This window comes from Hypomesus transpacificus, chromosome 14 (genome assembly GCF_021917145.1).
Source record: "Hypomesus transpacificus isolate Combined female chromosome 14, fHypTra1, whole genome shotgun sequence".
Taxonomy (NCBI): Eukaryota; Metazoa; Chordata; class Actinopteri; order Osmeriformes; family Osmeridae; genus Hypomesus; species Hypomesus transpacificus.
In genome coordinates this window covers 15,534,166-15,550,684 of record NC_061073.1, presented here as the reverse complement: position 1 = coordinate 15,550,684, position 16,519 = coordinate 15,534,166, and the positions used below count along the sequence as shown (strand labels likewise).

General features: G+C 40.5%; 2 protein-coding genes across 3 annotated transcripts; both read right to left on the bottom strand.

Moving 5' to 3' along the window:
- Positions 1–448: 448 nt before the first annotated feature.
- LOC124476773 (neuroplastin-like) lies at positions 449–10,268 on the bottom strand. 2 transcript variants are annotated; one of them, XM_047034117.1, is made up of 9 exons: positions 9,968–10,268; positions 6,761–7,108; positions 5,534–5,708; positions 5,329–5,423; positions 3,946–4,079; positions 3,473–3,746; positions 1,885–1,906; positions 1,606–1,682; positions 449–1,412 (listed from the first exon to the last, which is right to left on the bottom strand). In XM_047034117.1, the coding sequence occupies exons 1-8, from the start codon at positions 10,053–10,055 to the stop codon at positions 1,622–1,624; spliced, it is 1,197 nt and encodes a 398-aa protein (XP_046890073.1). In that variant the 5' UTR covers positions 10,056–10,268; the 3' UTR covers positions 449–1,412; positions 1,606–1,621. The 2 variants fall into 2 exon arrangements, with proteins under 2 accessions (XP_046890073.1, XP_046890074.1); XM_047034118.1 differs by lacking the exon at positions 6,761–7,108.
- Positions 10,269–12,808: 2,540 nt separating this feature from the next.
- LOC124476741 (UDP-glucuronosyltransferase 2A2-like) lies at positions 12,809–15,919 on the bottom strand. The gene is made up of 2 exons (XM_047034058.1): positions 15,715–15,919; positions 12,809–14,815 (listed from the first exon to the last, which is right to left on the bottom strand). The coding sequence occupies exon 2, from the start codon at positions 14,790–14,792 to the stop codon at positions 13,200–13,202; it is 1,593 nt and encodes a 530-aa protein (XP_046890014.1). The 5' UTR covers positions 14,793–14,815; positions 15,715–15,919; the 3' UTR covers positions 12,809–13,199.
- Between the last annotated feature and the right edge of the window lie 600 nt (positions 15,920–16,519).

The following is a 16,519-nucleotide window of genomic DNA, read 5'->3' as shown; positions in this document are numbered from 1 at the left end:
CGCTGATTCCAAAAAACTTTTCTTTTCGAGTGTAGTCGAAAATGCAACATCTAGATATGCTCATGTGCAAAGACCCAATTCAAGATCTAAAGGAAACTGACCTTGTGAAACTGTTGCCTATAATGGGTTTATATGGTCTTCATGGGGCTATACATTTGTTTATTTAGCTTTAGCATTCTTCAAGAGAACTTCACAATGGAGATGTCTGCATGTTGGGACGTCAACTGTAAATCTTTCGAATGTCCATAGGGTGGTGCTGTTTTCATGTGCAACAATAAAAAAACGAAGAGAAGTTCGTTTCAGCTGATGTCTTACCTGCCATAATTGAAAACTACTGCACAGTGCCCAGAGATTCCTTGCATTATAGTGTAGATGCACTCACATTGCAGTCTATAAAACACAACCAACTTTCAAGAAGTAATCCGTTTTTTTTAGATTTTTTATTCTTAAAAATTAATAAGGATTTGGGGATTGCTTGACAAGTTTCAAACCTGACATAGGCCCTCTTGCACTTTTTCCCACTTTAGCTATAAAGAACCCATGCAGTTGTGTCATAGCTATGTTGAAGCTCTAACAGTGACAACTATTTTAAAGCTTTATTACAGAGAGAACTCAAAAGCTATTATAAGTTTTCAATACATGTCAATATGGATAATAATTGCATAGGATAGAATAGCCATGCTATACAATATGCATACTTAAAATCTAAATCAATATGTTTAAAGGATCAGAGTACATTTACTGAATGAAGTTTGTACATATTCTCCATTATTTCCAACTTTTAAATGTATCACACAGTATGAATAGCCTTCATATTACAACATGTTTAGTTATATTAGGTGATCTTGATACATAAATACATACAAGTACCATTAAATTATACCTCTGTCAAATTCAGTGGGACATTGCAAAGCCCTAAAAATGTTAAACAAGTACCAACTTATAAAATAGTATACAGCGGAATGAGAAACTGTACAAAATTGTCATACCATATCTGGTGTCATTTTCTTTTACATTGCAAAGTCAATGATGCTCCTAGAACACAAATGTTGATCTACGTAAAGCCACTCTCAAATGAACAAACCAAAAAGCCATTTCTGTAAAAAACAGAAGGTTAATATCTTGCATGCTCCTCTGGAATCAGTCAAAATATAATAATCTGATAATTGGGACAAAATCATACACAACGACATGCAGCAACAGTGGTTATAATGGTAACAACTCTCTAAGGAATGGGCCGCTCTGGGTCCATGAACCTTAAACAATAAAATCATAAGGCATGCCCCATACATTATAGCCAGTAGGCTCCTCTTCATCCATACTTAATGGCAGATACATGTTTATGAACAATTGCTATGAATCGACGCCTTGTTTACCTTCATATGGTCAATACATCGAGAATATGTTTCTATCTGTAAATGAAGAGCAGAGAAAAGTCAGTCGAAACAGATTTCAAAGCCATTTCAATGTTGACATACAGTCATTCTGGCGATATGACAGAACTCAAGACTTGACATGATGCTTAACAAAACCGTGTTCACTGGATAAACAGTGTGATCGGCAGTTCTTGACACTAATGAGAAAGAATGGAGATGAAATACTCACTTAGTTGACAATCTGTTCAGTTTGTATTCCTCTGGCGCAGGTTTTTGTCTTTGTGGTTGTTGGTGGAATTAGTTTTCCTGAAATAGGATATGTAATTGACACAATTAGGCCGATTTCGCCCCAGGAGAGTGATACAACACACAACCGTAGAACACAAGACACACTCAAACTTAGCATTAACAATATATACCATAGAGGCAAGTAATTCTGTAGTTGAGAAACTGGAGAAAAAAAAACATATTTGTCATTGCAATACATCTAGAACAAAGTTGAACTTACATTGGTCCAGCTGGTTCATCATCTGAGGCAGGAAGGGAAAGTGTTGAGAATTCAGTACAAATGAATCACTGGCGAGATGGTGTGCAACCGGATGAAATTGGATATTTTTTTTTTTAAGGAGCATTGTAGAGCGCAACATGTTACAGTGGTAACACTGTAACAAGGCGCATGTTGTCTTCGTTATTGCTGTGTAATATGGGAATGAGTAGGATCAGACATGAAGCGCAGTCATGCTGATGGAATGGAGCAGGAAAGGAGGATGTTGAGCGGTTCCCTCATGTGCAGTTCTTCATGTGCTGGAGGAAAACCAGCTCAAAACTGGGCATGAGGTCACTCACAAACAGGAAATAATGCCAAACAAGCACAACACCAACAGAACTCCAAGGGGACGCTGTCTGACAACGTCAGGCAAAAGGCCAGTTTAGTTTTTTATCAATTATCATGCACAGACAAGCACCACACACAGAGATAGATTTACTCAGATAGATTTGAGAGATGTATAGGGAACCTGTATATATGTTCAAAAGTTAAGACGCCCTGCAGCATGTCCTTTAAACAGGACAACAACAATCCATTTCTTGAGTAACATTGACAAAACAGAAACATTAGCCAGCCAAAATGGGGATTTAGCATGTTGAACAAGAAACTGATTAAGAAATTAGACTTCAATCGTTTATTTAATGTCATACAAGAGATACAACACATATGCTGTATGCTCTTGTACTCAGGTACAGATCCTGTACACGTTGCCGGGAAGGAGATGAGATTGAATGCTTATTGAAACTCAAGAGGCATGCAAAGTCTCTCACTTACCACAAATATGGTTTAGGTTATGCAATTTGGGAAAGGGAGGGGAAGATATTATAGTAGCTATCTTAATATGTAAACACAACCATACCAAACAGAAATATTTGAGGTCAGAGGAGCAATAGTGTGCAACCACTTCATGGCACTATATGGCGTTAAAGGTTTTGAGGAAAGAAATTACGAAAAATACAAAAACTGAAAATTACAAGTTTAGTAATTGACTTAAACAAAATGTACTAGACTAGAAATAGTGACTAAATATACACCTGTCTCAGAAAATAAAGGTAACTGAAAAATACATATTTCCTGGTCAAACACATTTAGTAAAAAAAAATTGAAAACCTGAATGTTGTCACCGTTGTCTACTTAGTGAAGTCCCATGAGGACAGGTTTGCCATGACAAGGTCCCTGAGAGACGTGAATAATTAAAAACCTTTGCTACGTGCAGTGTCTTCTTTCTAATGAATATCAAATCAGTAAAACTGTCCTGGTAAGGTGTATCCAGCTGCAACAATGACCGTATGTTGAGAACGTGGTCGGGGCTGAATTATTGAGTGAAGGTGCAAGGACAGTGTCAGGTGACTGATCTCATGTCCCCTGTGGGAGAACTAACCCAAGCAGCGACCAATGAACTGTTTCCCCGACTTCACACCCTCACTGTGGTTTGATTACAATCAAAAGACACACCAGTGGTAGAGACATCTTCTGGAAACCCAGTTTCCAGGAAAACATCTGCAGCTCAAACAGCAATTGAAACATGACCGCCATTGTAGAGACTCACCGTCTTGCATATCGTCAGGCTTCTTGCGTTTCTCGTACACCACAATGATGATCACCAGAAGGAGAACCTCTGCCAAAACCCCCAGCAGAGGCCAGAGAGGTGCCAGGTAGCTGCGAACTCGGAGGACAGAGATCATGGAGGAGGTGCCGATCATATTTGTGGCATTGCACTGGTAGTCTCCTGGGTCCTTCCCAATATCCAGGTTGACAATGCTCAGTTCAGTGTAGTTGTCTTTGTTGTTGATGAAAAAACGTCCAGAGGAGTTATCAATATCCTACAGACAGAGGGAGCGGGAAAAGGAAAGAGTGGTTTACAATGTGAAGAAACAACATGGATTTAGCCTTTCACTACCGCTGGTTATCACATCAGATTCCGTGCTCAATCCTTTTGTAAGCCATTCCTTGCATTTCTAATTCCCGCAACAGGAACATTTAACATGACGCTCATTGCTACGCCAGGGGAATAGGTCCTACCATGTAGACACCGTTGTCCAGTTTGCGCCAGGACCAGATGGGGTAGGGGTAACCCACAGCCTTGCAGTGGAGGACAGCTCGCTGGCCCTCGTTTTTGTTCTCGCTTCGTTTGTGGCCTATGATGTCAGGGGCAGCTACGACAAGGAACAAGATCAGTGATCATTGACCTACTGTACAGGCGGGAAGTACTGTGTGTACTGGACTGAGGATTTCTGTATAAAATGTTCTTAACATATTAGCATTGGTACATCTTTAAACAATAGCATCGGTACATCTTAAAACAATAAACCTTACCATTACCATCTTTGTTTCATTTCTAGCTTAACGCTTTAGTTCTTCTGACTAAATTGGTTGGTTAAACCTTGGTTCATTCATTTGTTAACTGATGATGAGCCATCGAATTGCTGTACAATGGCAGAATTAAATGGATAAATTTAACTTCTTCAATTGATAGAAATAAATAGATTAGTATTTATTATACAACAACCACGGCAGTACTTTTTAACAGAATACACATTTTCATAAACTTTTATACATTTGCTATGTAGCTATGCTCTCTGGCTTTCAACAGCTGCTGTGCAGCAGCGAAATCATAGACGCTCTCTCTAATCCACTAAATTAAGGTAATTCCTGCTAAGTCTTTTAGGCACGATTAGAAGAGAGCGCCATAGGGAAGTCTCTCAGCTGAACAAATGGACACACACACACACACAGTGACTCCATATGGGATAAACAGTCATCAGAAAAGCAGTCATTCATCATAGTCACGTGGGGGGTCCCTTTAGAATTTCACTCATTGTGCATGTTGTAAAAACAGGCCTCAAAACTAGATTAGAGGATCAAACAGCAATAGATTATAAGGTCATGATCATTCTCCTTGCATGCCTTTTCTAATTCCGGTCCCAGTTTGTAAGAGATTAGATTTGAATAGGTGGGTGAAATACTTCCTACTAGATCGACTACAAGTGAAGGTATTCTAAAAGAATGACCTTTCACAGGAGATGTACACAGTATTAGCGAACAACAATTTAATCATTTACCGGTATGTCAGGAATCAGGATCATCCATGAAATCCGAGGGTCCTTAACCAAAATTTCCTTTTTGCATCAACAGCTCCACCTTAGCCGGTGGAAAAGCTGGGGGCTTTTTCAGTATTGAGACCTAATCCCAGTTATCAAACAGACAAGACAGCATCTGCTACCACAGAGCTATCCAATCATTAGATTGGAGGTGTCAAGGGCATTGTATGCCCCTGAGCAGCCAATCAAGCTTTTTCACATTTTTTACAACGCCGTCACGTTGTGTCCTTAACAAGGTTAACATCTCAAGCTTGTCTTGCTCCTTCAGTTCTTCTGTAAAGCGAATGACCGTTCCGAATCTTACCTCGAACCTCAATGGATAAATTGGCGGGGGGACCGATGGCGAAGGTGAAAACACACATATACTCCCCTGCGTCATCTCCTCTTGGTTTGTTCAGCCTGCAGAGCAGAGACACAAGCACAAATAACACCATGTCAGCCCTTTAAACACTGTGTTTAACACCAGCAGAGACGCCCGGCCGGAGGAGACACAAGGCTCTGGATCCTACCTGTATTCAGTGTCTTTTAAGTCGCTGCGGGTCTCCGCAATCTCCTCTCCGTTTTTCATCCAGTAGCTCTGCTGGTGGGGGTACTGGGAGCTGGTCAGGTTGCACTGAAGGGTGAAGGGGGGGCTGTGAGAGTCCATGGGGAGTGTGACGGCGTCGGATCCGCTGATGGATGGGTCTGAAACACAGACATGGACACTGTGTGACAGATGTATGCTGCTCCCTCCGACCTGCGTGGGTGGAAGATATGTTGACAGATCTGAACAAACAAAATACATGCAGCAGAGGGCTCACTTGAAAACCACGAAGAGAGCCTAATGTTACAGAGGAGCAGTGTGGAACACTATCAGTTATATTTGACCCGGATGCTTTGCTGAAGGGGGCCAATATTGACGTACACAATGTGAGAATTGTACATCGAGATGTATTCAGTCATTTCGGAATAAAATCCCCCAGAAAAAAAGTTACGAAGCACATTCATACATACCTTATACCACCGAGACAGTCCTGTGAATTTGTTTTGCAGCAAACAAACATTAAGCATATAGATGTCTGTTGGCTCTGTCTGACAAACCCATAATATTGCATCTCACATCATTTGCAGCTATCAAATGTTGACGTTTAAGCCTGGGGGCAAGTGGACCCACCCTCCTTTTTGAGGTGTGACAGAGGGGAGATTGGATGATTTCTGATTGCTCTCCCTATGGCTTCTCTGTTAAAGAGCTCCATCTAAACTCACGATGTAAACTATTAAGTATCCAGTATTCACTGTAGCTGGTTACATAGCATCTTCCTAGATCTTAGACATCTGAGGTCAATTATTGCAACATACAAAATGTGGAACAATTGAAGCAGGAAAAGGATAACAAAACTACAGTGGATTAATAACATTAGGACACACACATTAGGGAAAAGGAAACAAAATTTACGTAACTATTCAAGACAGTGGAAACAGAATATAGCAATGAACTACTACTTGGTCTACAGGGAAATTAGGAACAGGGAGTGTTGGGACTGCTGAAGACTGTGAAAGTCGGAGGGAAGGACAAAACACAGCGCTATGGAGGCCCGATCACGATGAAAAGAACGTTTGATGACTCTGCGTTTAAGGTTTGCAGTACGGGAAGTCTTCTAGGAAGCTGAAGTCCTCTAGTGGAAGGGGGACGTTGAGAAGCACAAGGAGTACTAGTGGAGCTGCCCTAGTGGAGCCCTTCTACACTGACCACTCACTCTGCAGCACAGTAATGGTGGCCTGAGCACGAATCCATGTAGTGGCTGGATTTTGGTGCAGGTCGTTTCTCCTGGGGTCGTTGCTGGCTCGGCACTCATAGGTTCCGGCGTCTTCTAGCAAGAGCCGCGTGACTCCCAGCACGCTCACCGCATTGGCGCCATAGGCCGTATTAATGGACACCCGGCGCTTACGGGCGCCATCCCACAGCTGCCTGAAGGAGTCAGCCCTGTTGATCTCTGCATACCACCACTGGATCTCCGGGGTGGGGTTCCCCACCACGTCACAGTACAGCTCAAAGGTGTCTCCCGTCAGCTTAGTTTCAGATAGGGGCGATTTGACAAACCCAGCTGAAGAGATGGGGTTTGTATCCAGCAGGATGGATGATGGGGTAAAAACAGGGTAAAGGTGTAGGATGAAAAGGTAAGAGAAATGAAAGGATAAATTAAAAGGGAACCAGTTGGAAAATAAAAAGAGGATGGATTAGACTGGAAATCATAACAGAAATAAATAAATAAAATATTGTAGCAAATTATAAAATATCAAAATGATGGTTAGACAGAAGAGAAATAAAAATAGAGAGCTGTGTATAGCATGGTGTGCATACTGCATTTTTTACTCTTCAACCCTTTCTTCCTCTATGAAATATAATATATATAACTTGACTTTGTCATAACAATAAACTGACTTAACTTGAGTTGACATCCATAACTATCATCTTAACTCAATCTGACCAGTGACCCAGTCATTAACAAACCAGTGCAGAAAATCTCAGACCGATCACAATCCAATCCAGTTCACTCAATGCAAAACTGACATACAGGCTTACAGTCACACACTGTCACATGCAACTCACAGTGTGCTGATTTGAAGACACTGCCTCTTTCATAAAATCATGAGATGAAAAGGGAAACAATTCATTATGAATCTCATGAGGGGGGGGAGGGGTAGTAGACAGAGCTGTGCAATGCTCCTGAGCGGTTTCTAAGTTTGAGAAGAGATTTATGGAGGAGGCAGTTGTTAGTCTCTGGAGAGAGTGTAGGCGAACAGTAATAGTCCTTCCCCCATCGCCATGGAAGCAGGTGCTTCATTCTGCATGAGCACAAGAACAGCTCTAGCTAGCCTGTTAGCTCCACACATACTGTGGATGTGTCAGAAACACCTACCTTCCAACACAGTGAATAACTGTGGTGAACAACTTAACTGACAAGTGTGAAAGTGCTTTGAATGTGATATATTGCCCCTAGAAGGCTTTATATAAAATTCATCGGTTCACCAATTTAAGATCCGCTGTGTCTACTTCTCGAGATGTCCTAAGCACACATTTTTGTTTGCATAGCTTAATATGATCACATCTTGGCTCTTATTCTGATATTCTTGGATCTTAATGAGTTTCATTTGTCACATTTTGTGTTGTCATGGTTAATAGCCTCTTCATATGATTGCGTTCCAATGTGTAAGCACACTGACTGCCCACACTCGATCACGCCTCTTCCCAAGGGGACTGTTGAAATGATGAATTTAACCCTTTCTTCACACCTCGAGACAAAAGTATTCCGGACATTACAATGAACCCTTTTAACACCACAGTTTGAAAAAAAAAAATTATGATACGGTGTTCGTTCCTCACAATTCCTATGGCTTTTTATCCAGAGGGAAATCAATGTTCTCTCTGATCGAATGATTAACGGACCTCTGCAGTGAAAATATATACTGGTTCTTAGATGTTATTCAGGCCAAATGGAGCCCAGAGCCTTGGGGAGTGGCAGCCTAGCAGAGGGTTATATCTGACGCCTCTACATATGAACATCTACTAGCAGATATAAATGGGTCCTCCCCTGTGGACACCCTACGCACAACACCTTGTAGCAATGTAGTCTGCTGGACTATTCAATTTGGATTACCAAACCTTGTTGGATTCAAAGCACCAATCCCTAATTAAACATACACCATGACATGCTGGTTACAAGATGTGTGTGTATGGAGGACCGGTTAGGAGAGGAGTCTCTGGGACATTTGACCTCTGATACCTTAAATAACTTTATCTGGGATGTCGTAAACACAACTGAAGATGAAATCTGCATGTGGAAAGCTTTCCAGGTCTGTTGTTAACCTCAATTACTTGCTTCAGTACAAGGGCAAAGATTTGTGGTAACATACTGACACTAACAATTTATTTTTGTAATAAAGTCTGCTTAGATTGTTCTATTTTGAATATTCTATGGATTTTAAATTACTTTTTAAATGACTGAGATTGTATTGACTTCATATTCTTAGCTTTGTTTGTTTTTTAGGCCATCAGTTCTACATTTCTATGTTCTCTCAGTTCACACACACAATGATGATTCCACCCTTGAAGAGAGATGTTGTGAGAGGACATTAAAGCTAGTTCCCTTTTGCTGCATATCTGGTCTAAAAATAGAAACATGCAGCAGAATGGACTGGTGCTATATACAGTACAGTAGATATCTGTAAGATCATTGGGCCTACACATGAGACATCTTGCATGTTTGGCCTAATGCTTTTTACAGCTGAACCGCGGTGGTCTGATCCATTTCTACCTGTGTGAGTTCTGTAGGCCTATTCTTGTATTCGAGGGATTGAATTCCCGAGTCATTAAACATATATGCATATTTAGAACACAAGAAAATTAAAGGGAGCACTAAAACTTATTTTCAACGGGGTTGGTAAAGGAAAACAAGATTTTATGCATTCAAAATGTAACTGCGGGTTGTAGCCTGCTAGGCTACTTGCTTTAGAATTCGTCCCTCGTCCCTTCACCTTCTCAACGTTTAACTTGTCCTTGCTGAAGGAAACAGCCTTTGCGCTAAATGGTCATCCACCGTATGCCTTCCTTGTAGTGTATTAAAACATAAGACATTGTAACACAAAAATATATTGCGTAAATTAGTTGATAGTCAGCGTCATCTTAATATGTCACGTAGCTAAGAAGATTTCATTATTGATAGCCTACAAGGAGAAAATGTCAAATCTGGCGTTCTAATCACATGGAACAATTTACAAAGGTAACATTTTGAAAATGGCAATACAATCATTACTCTGCAGAAAAACAGCCTCTGAGTATATACATTGCAATACGTTACATCCACAATCAACTGATTAAGACAGGCAAATCAGTCATCAGTCTCCAAAGCCGTTTAGCAGCCATAATTCCCCCGGGTTTTTTTATAAGGCGAGCACATTCTTACCGTTCTGCGAAGCAACCGAATGCAGCATTAGTCCAACTATTGCCACCGAGAGGTACATTATTGCAGTTTTTCGTTTACCAGGTATCATCTACAAAGATAAAGGGACGAAAAGCCGGTGGGTAAAGGGTGAGGTTGCTTGAGTAAAGCAGAACAGGATGGAGGATGCTACTGAGCTGATGAAGCGACCCGTACAATATCCCAATTGGGCCACGCAAAAATGCGTCGATGGACCAGGCTGCTGGTACCAACGATACCTGAGCGGTTGAATGTGTACCCAGTGCACCGAGATCTCGACCCAATAATCAAATGGGAACCTATTCTAATTTAGCAAATCCCGCGAGACTCTGCATGTCTAGAAGTATACTTATTACGTGGGGGCAAGGGCCTTATTCATGTCTTACTATGGATTGAGAACAAGATGAAGATGATATTGAGACGAGAGTGGTCGGTTTTAGGTCGTCTATAAGCGAATGAAAACCTGTTTCTGCCACTACGGCCGTCACAGATTGCCAGGTGGTTTGTGGGTCAAGCTGTTAAATTCAGACACCTGGCTTAGCTCTGACCTCAACGGCAGCGCAAACTGCAATTGGATTTATAATCCTATTTCACTGTAAACTCAAATAGGGTAACATAGCAGTCATGCACAATGAGTATATGGGTTGAAACATGAATAACCGGAAATAGTTTCTCATTGTTACTGAATGCTCAACTAAGATCAGCTTTTGCAAGGTGAGCTGAGTCTGAAGGGTTACCGTATGATTATGCATGGATGCATTGCATTGCTATGCATTGATCCAGTTAACTGATATGAAAGCATGCCACTCCTATTTTTGTTCAAGCCAATAAAACCCACAATATTTTAGTTTATATTTTATCCATTTTATCTTTACTTGGTTCAGTTTGTAGTTAGCTTAATACTGCCATCTACTGTCCAAATCTATGAACATCCAATGCCCTGATTTGTGGATTCACAGGAGGTCCAGGCACTATGTAGGCTGGAAGGTTGAAGGATTAATAGAAAAATATAAATGAAATGTTCCCGAAATGGTACACAATTAAGACTGTAAACTGCTTCCATCCTATATTGTCTGTACATCTAACTAAACAAAATGATTTAGACATTTATAACGCCATGGACACTTCAGAAATGACCTGAGAGGGCCTCAAGTTTGTAATGGGAGATACCTCATAGAATAGGTCATTTGTTTGTGTGACATGGATAACTGCTTACATGAGAAGAGATAGCATAAAAAAAATGTTGTTGTGCTTTAAAAAAAAAGATTGTTGAAGCCCCATTTCATTTTCAGTGTACCTTCACTATGATTTCTCTAAATGACATATATACATTTAAATGCTTTGGTATTTATATTTCCCACCACTTTCATGCCCTCCCTCATCCATGTTTCAGGATGGTTACATTTCACAGGATCCCATGCCTGTCATGCCCAGTTAACCAATCGCTTGTATAAGTGCAGACACAATGGGTCCGCCTTCCTTTGATGTGAACCAATGATACCAGAAATGTGGTCCTCTGCCTGCAGGGCAAACCTTCCCACAAAAACTTTTAGTCATGCATCACTGATCTCTGCATGTTCACAAATGTGCACCTTCTCTCAGAGTTTTTCTGTGGTACAAATCTCTTTTTATGTAGCATTTAGTATGGAAAGAAAACAACAATGGCTTTCAAGATTGAAGAGGGAATTTGGTAACAGCCCTCTTGTGTCAAATGTGGCTTTTGGATTCATACTCATGGGCTTGGAGAAGTTAGTGGAGTTGGAGTTTGAGTGCCCTTGCGATCCTAAATGGAACGGTCTGTTTTCGTCTGCGTTCTTTGTCATTCCCGCTGTCATGGCTTTCATGCTAATGCTGATAATACAAGGATGCAGATATGATAGAGGGTGTCCAATAACTGTGTCTATATCAAGCCTCGTCCCTCCCATTATGTGGCTGATCTTGCTGTTCCTCGATGGACAGTATTTTGCCTGTGCAATGACAGATTGGATTGGCAGATTTGTCATCGTTGACAAAGCTGCGCCTCAGAAGTGGTGTGAGCCAATCCTTGATGATGGCACATTACCGGAACTTATGATTCACTCTCAGGAATTATTTGTTGAATCTCAGGTGAGAGAAAAACACAGGTTTGTTTTGTTTTTGGTTTGGGGGTTAATGTGTGATTCATCAAACTAAAAGTTCAAACTAGCATCTGTGTGTTGTGAAATTACATCTACAATTGCTACCATTGAAATACTCGTTCCAAATCTCAATGGTATATATCAAGTAGGTCAAAGTCATTGTCGTTTTTGTATTTTGCCTGTAACACTGAGTCAGTCTGTTGTGTTTTTCCATGGTTCATGCTTTAGGTGATTGGCATTGCTCTGCTCATCTTTATCTGCGTAGGCCTCATAGTGTATGTGATCAGAGAGAGCTGCCAGCAGGAGGAGGAAATCCAGGAAATCAACAACACTTATGAGATGACATGATTGTACTGGTCATCTTTTGTTAAATTGCAGAGGATGCAAAGATCAGGTTTTCTCCATAATACCTCAAGACTGCGGTTTGAATATGTGTTTTTGGGGGATAGGGGGCAGTGACGTCAGTGATGTTTAACCCAACTTGTAACCCAAACATGGACGTGATACCTTTATGACAAAAAAATTATACTCATTACTTATTTTTTATTGTAGTTCTAGAAATTCTCTGTCTGTGACAGACTTTCGAATATCATAAAATACAGTAAGAAAATGTACATAAGATATACAAGAAAATCAATAAAATCTTTTTCCTCTATTTTGATCAATACTTCCAGTTGTGTTTAGGTTACTTGACCAGAAATGAGGGTAAGAATATATCTTTCAAGATTTGTATGACATATGGTATTTTGTGCTGCATTTCAATTGTCACACAATTAAGCTCATTATAAACAAAACGGTATAAAGATGCATTACCTTTGCAGTACAGTTCCTTTCCATTGTTGTCAAATGATGATCATGGAGATATTGACAGATCCGAATATTAAGCACGCACAATTTAAACAATTTTACCAACAGAAACCCTGGTTCAATAACAATGGTGTGATGAATTCATACTCATCATTTTTGATTACCCCTCTACTATTATCTACTATCTCTATGGTATTATTATTAATTGTATTATGAGAATACACTAATATGTCAAAAGGCAACATTCTGCCCCTGTTTTTATTTCTCTGTCAATGACCACAGGTTTGATTTTGTCATTCATGTTTCACTTTCCTCGTACAAAAAAGAACTTTCCAGAAAAACCTTATGATTGAAATGCCTGCTAGGGTCGCAAACAACATCACTCCCAGAAAAGTCACGACTACATCCACAGAGTTATACACGATCCAGGACAGTTTGCTGGCCTGTGTCCTCAGGTGAGGAGCACCTTTATGTCTCATGACATACTCGATCCAGAACACAGCTCGCTCCAGTGGTTTGATTGGCTGGTCCCTGTGCAGCCTAGAAAGCCTTTGCATATTCTCCCTATAAGATGACTTGTATAGGACTTCCTTTAAGGCTGACAGGAAGGTGTTGCGGTCTAATGTGGAAAAGTCCACTATAGCAGCAGCTCCCTTTGCACTCATTCTGGACAGGTTATCTGGCTGATCGAAAACGAGAGGCAGTCCCACCAAGGGAACGCCATGGTAGATGGCCTCCTGAACACCATTTGTGCCTCCATGGGCTACAAAGAGCCTCGTTTTGGGATGTCCTAGCAGGTCATTCTGTGGCAGCCAGTCCACAAGTAAGGTGTTGTTACCCAGGTTAATGGGTCTTGGTCCAATGTACCTCCAGATGACCTTCTGGGGGACTTCAGCAAAAGCCGCTGCAATCTCCTCAGTTACATCCAAAGGAAGCTGTCCCACTATCGTACCTAAGGACATCACGATGAGTCCATGCTCCCCGGAGCTCTGGACGAACTCCTCTAGATCTTGAGGCAGGGGCCTGGCAGGCTTGCATTGAAATCCAGCAATGTAAACAAAGTTTGGCATGGTAGGACGAGGAAACTCAAAGACAAAATCATTCCTCATCAGCCAGATATCAGCTTCCTGTAAAAACCATGAATAATCTACATCAGGACCAAAGTAGCGGTGGACTAACGGTTTATAATTAGGTTCAGTTATGGAGGCCATCACGTAAGTCCCCATTGTAGAAGCCCAAACATTTATAACCCTTTGAGGGAAAGTCATCTTGTCAGTCAGTTTTGTTGCAGTGAAAGGACAATATGAGAGAGGTGATGGCGCAGAAACAAAATGAGCTTCACCTTGAATTGTCCATCTGACATTGTACACAAGAGGGATGCAGAGACGATGAGCCAACATTGTTCCCCCTCCGATGCCCGGATCTGTTAAGACCACATCAAACTCGGCTTTCTGAAAAAATTGAATGAGTTCTTTGTTTTCAAATATCTCAACAACCATTTCACTCATCCTCTTGTGAAACTTGAAGAACTGCTCGTGTACCTCCATCTCAATTTTGATACGAGACCAAATCTGGGACCAAAAAGACAATCCTTGTCTTTGTATATCCAGTTGTCGGGACACAAATGTAGAAAAGAATTCCTCTTCAAATCCACCTGTGTTGGGAATGGTGATAGATGTGTAGAAAGAGGACTTCTCCTTAATGTACCAGTTATCTTCAGGCCGTATCACTGTAATCTCGTGGCCTTTAGAGTGTAGCTCTTCGATGAGGACTTTCATGTTCACCCAGTGGCTCCCATCCAATGGGAACACTAGAATCTTCCCTCCATCAATAGTGGGCATCATGCTGAGCAGCACTGTACATATAACCAGAGTTGGGTCATACATCTCAATCCTCCAATAGAAATGCACTAAAATACAAGGGAGAAAAGGATCATTTATAGAGCAATATTTGTCTTTTCAAATGGAATTTTACAATGGTATGTTTTAAAATCTGTAATGCTACAACTGATTACATTAAAATCACATCCAGGTTCAAGAACATCTAGCTGTATAAATCCTTTCAAAGCGTGATGTTTTTTGTTGTAGAGCAAAGTTGACCTGATACAGACATACACATTATCTATCTCCATATTATGTTTGACCTCTTTCCTGCACTTTACATTGTTTACAAATAATCAAATGTTCAACTTCTGAAATGGCAGTGCCTACTGTTTGACACATTACATGTACATGTAACAATTAGCACAACTAGTACTCAATAAAAGCTGCACATGGTAGCCACCTTTTGACAATTCCTAATCACTCATCTATTTGTCACACTTTTCAACATTCATCAATGATCAAAAATACTATCTGAGATGTTTAATGTTGTTATAGTGCTAACACAGAGGAAGTGACTTAGGAAGAGTTGGTGTTATCAACAGATGAAAGTTTTCATAGCCACATCAGTTACATAGCCAACCTTTATCCAACTCAATGGTAAAATATGGGCTCCTTGGCTAACTGTACAGAATCCTTCCATTAGGTATATAGCTGGTGAACAGGTGGTGACGTAACAACTCAGTTTTGATAATGCACGGACGTTTGGGGCATAGATATGCTGTCAAATCAACTTCTACGTGAGGGTTATTAATATGGAACAATATAAAAGTTGAGTTAATAAATTATCCTGACTTACTGTTAGTGAAGAAAGTGTTTGTTTCATACACACACACAACAATTCAACTATATCAGATTTAAGTTCAACAACAGCATTTTGAAATAAGCATTCTGAGGTAATGTGTTATACTCCAAATGTTAAACTTACCAACAAAGTCCTCAAATAACCTCAAAGCTACTAGTTATCCAGCCTCTGGTCAAATATACTATCTTCTTGAGGGACATAGAGTTAAACAATGATTCTTTGTGAGAGCAAGAAAAGGTGTATTCCTTCCCTCTGAAACCCATATAACGACTGTAAGAATTCAGTTACACCTAATCTTTGAGTCCATACACAAAGCTGACGAGTTGTGGAACTGAAGTAAGATTCTGGTGTGGTGATTACAAAGGAATTTGGTGAAAGGTTTGAACATTCATATGTGCAGATAATCCCTGTGTTGAGGTTCAAGGACGCCTCGTTGTGCAACATTTTGGAAAACCATAAGATGAATGTTGTTATAGGGCAAAGTTGACCTTCTTTTCTGTTGTAAATTGTTCTTGTTTACATCTTATGTACAGTATTTTGTTTCTTGTAAAGGTTAAATTGTGCATTTTAGGGAAATAAATGTTCCTTATGCTAATGTTCCCAGAATCTCAACCTTTGTAAAAACACATAACAGAGCTGTTGCCATCGGTGGTAAATGATTCTCTTATCTGGTCAGTATGTGCACACTACCAGCGAGTGCTTGTTCGCACATTTCAGTAAGTTGTTCACTGCTTAAATACACTCTAGTTTATCTTTTCATATTGTATGATGAAATGACATTTGACACACTGGCACCCAAGAACACTGAAAACAGGGATAGTGTTTCAATTAATCTCACTGAAGAACTTGCACAAACTGTGATGCTCCGCCTGCCCAGAGCGCTAGTATCGTCCAATTTCTGTTGTTCACCTGTGTTTTGTTAAAGGAC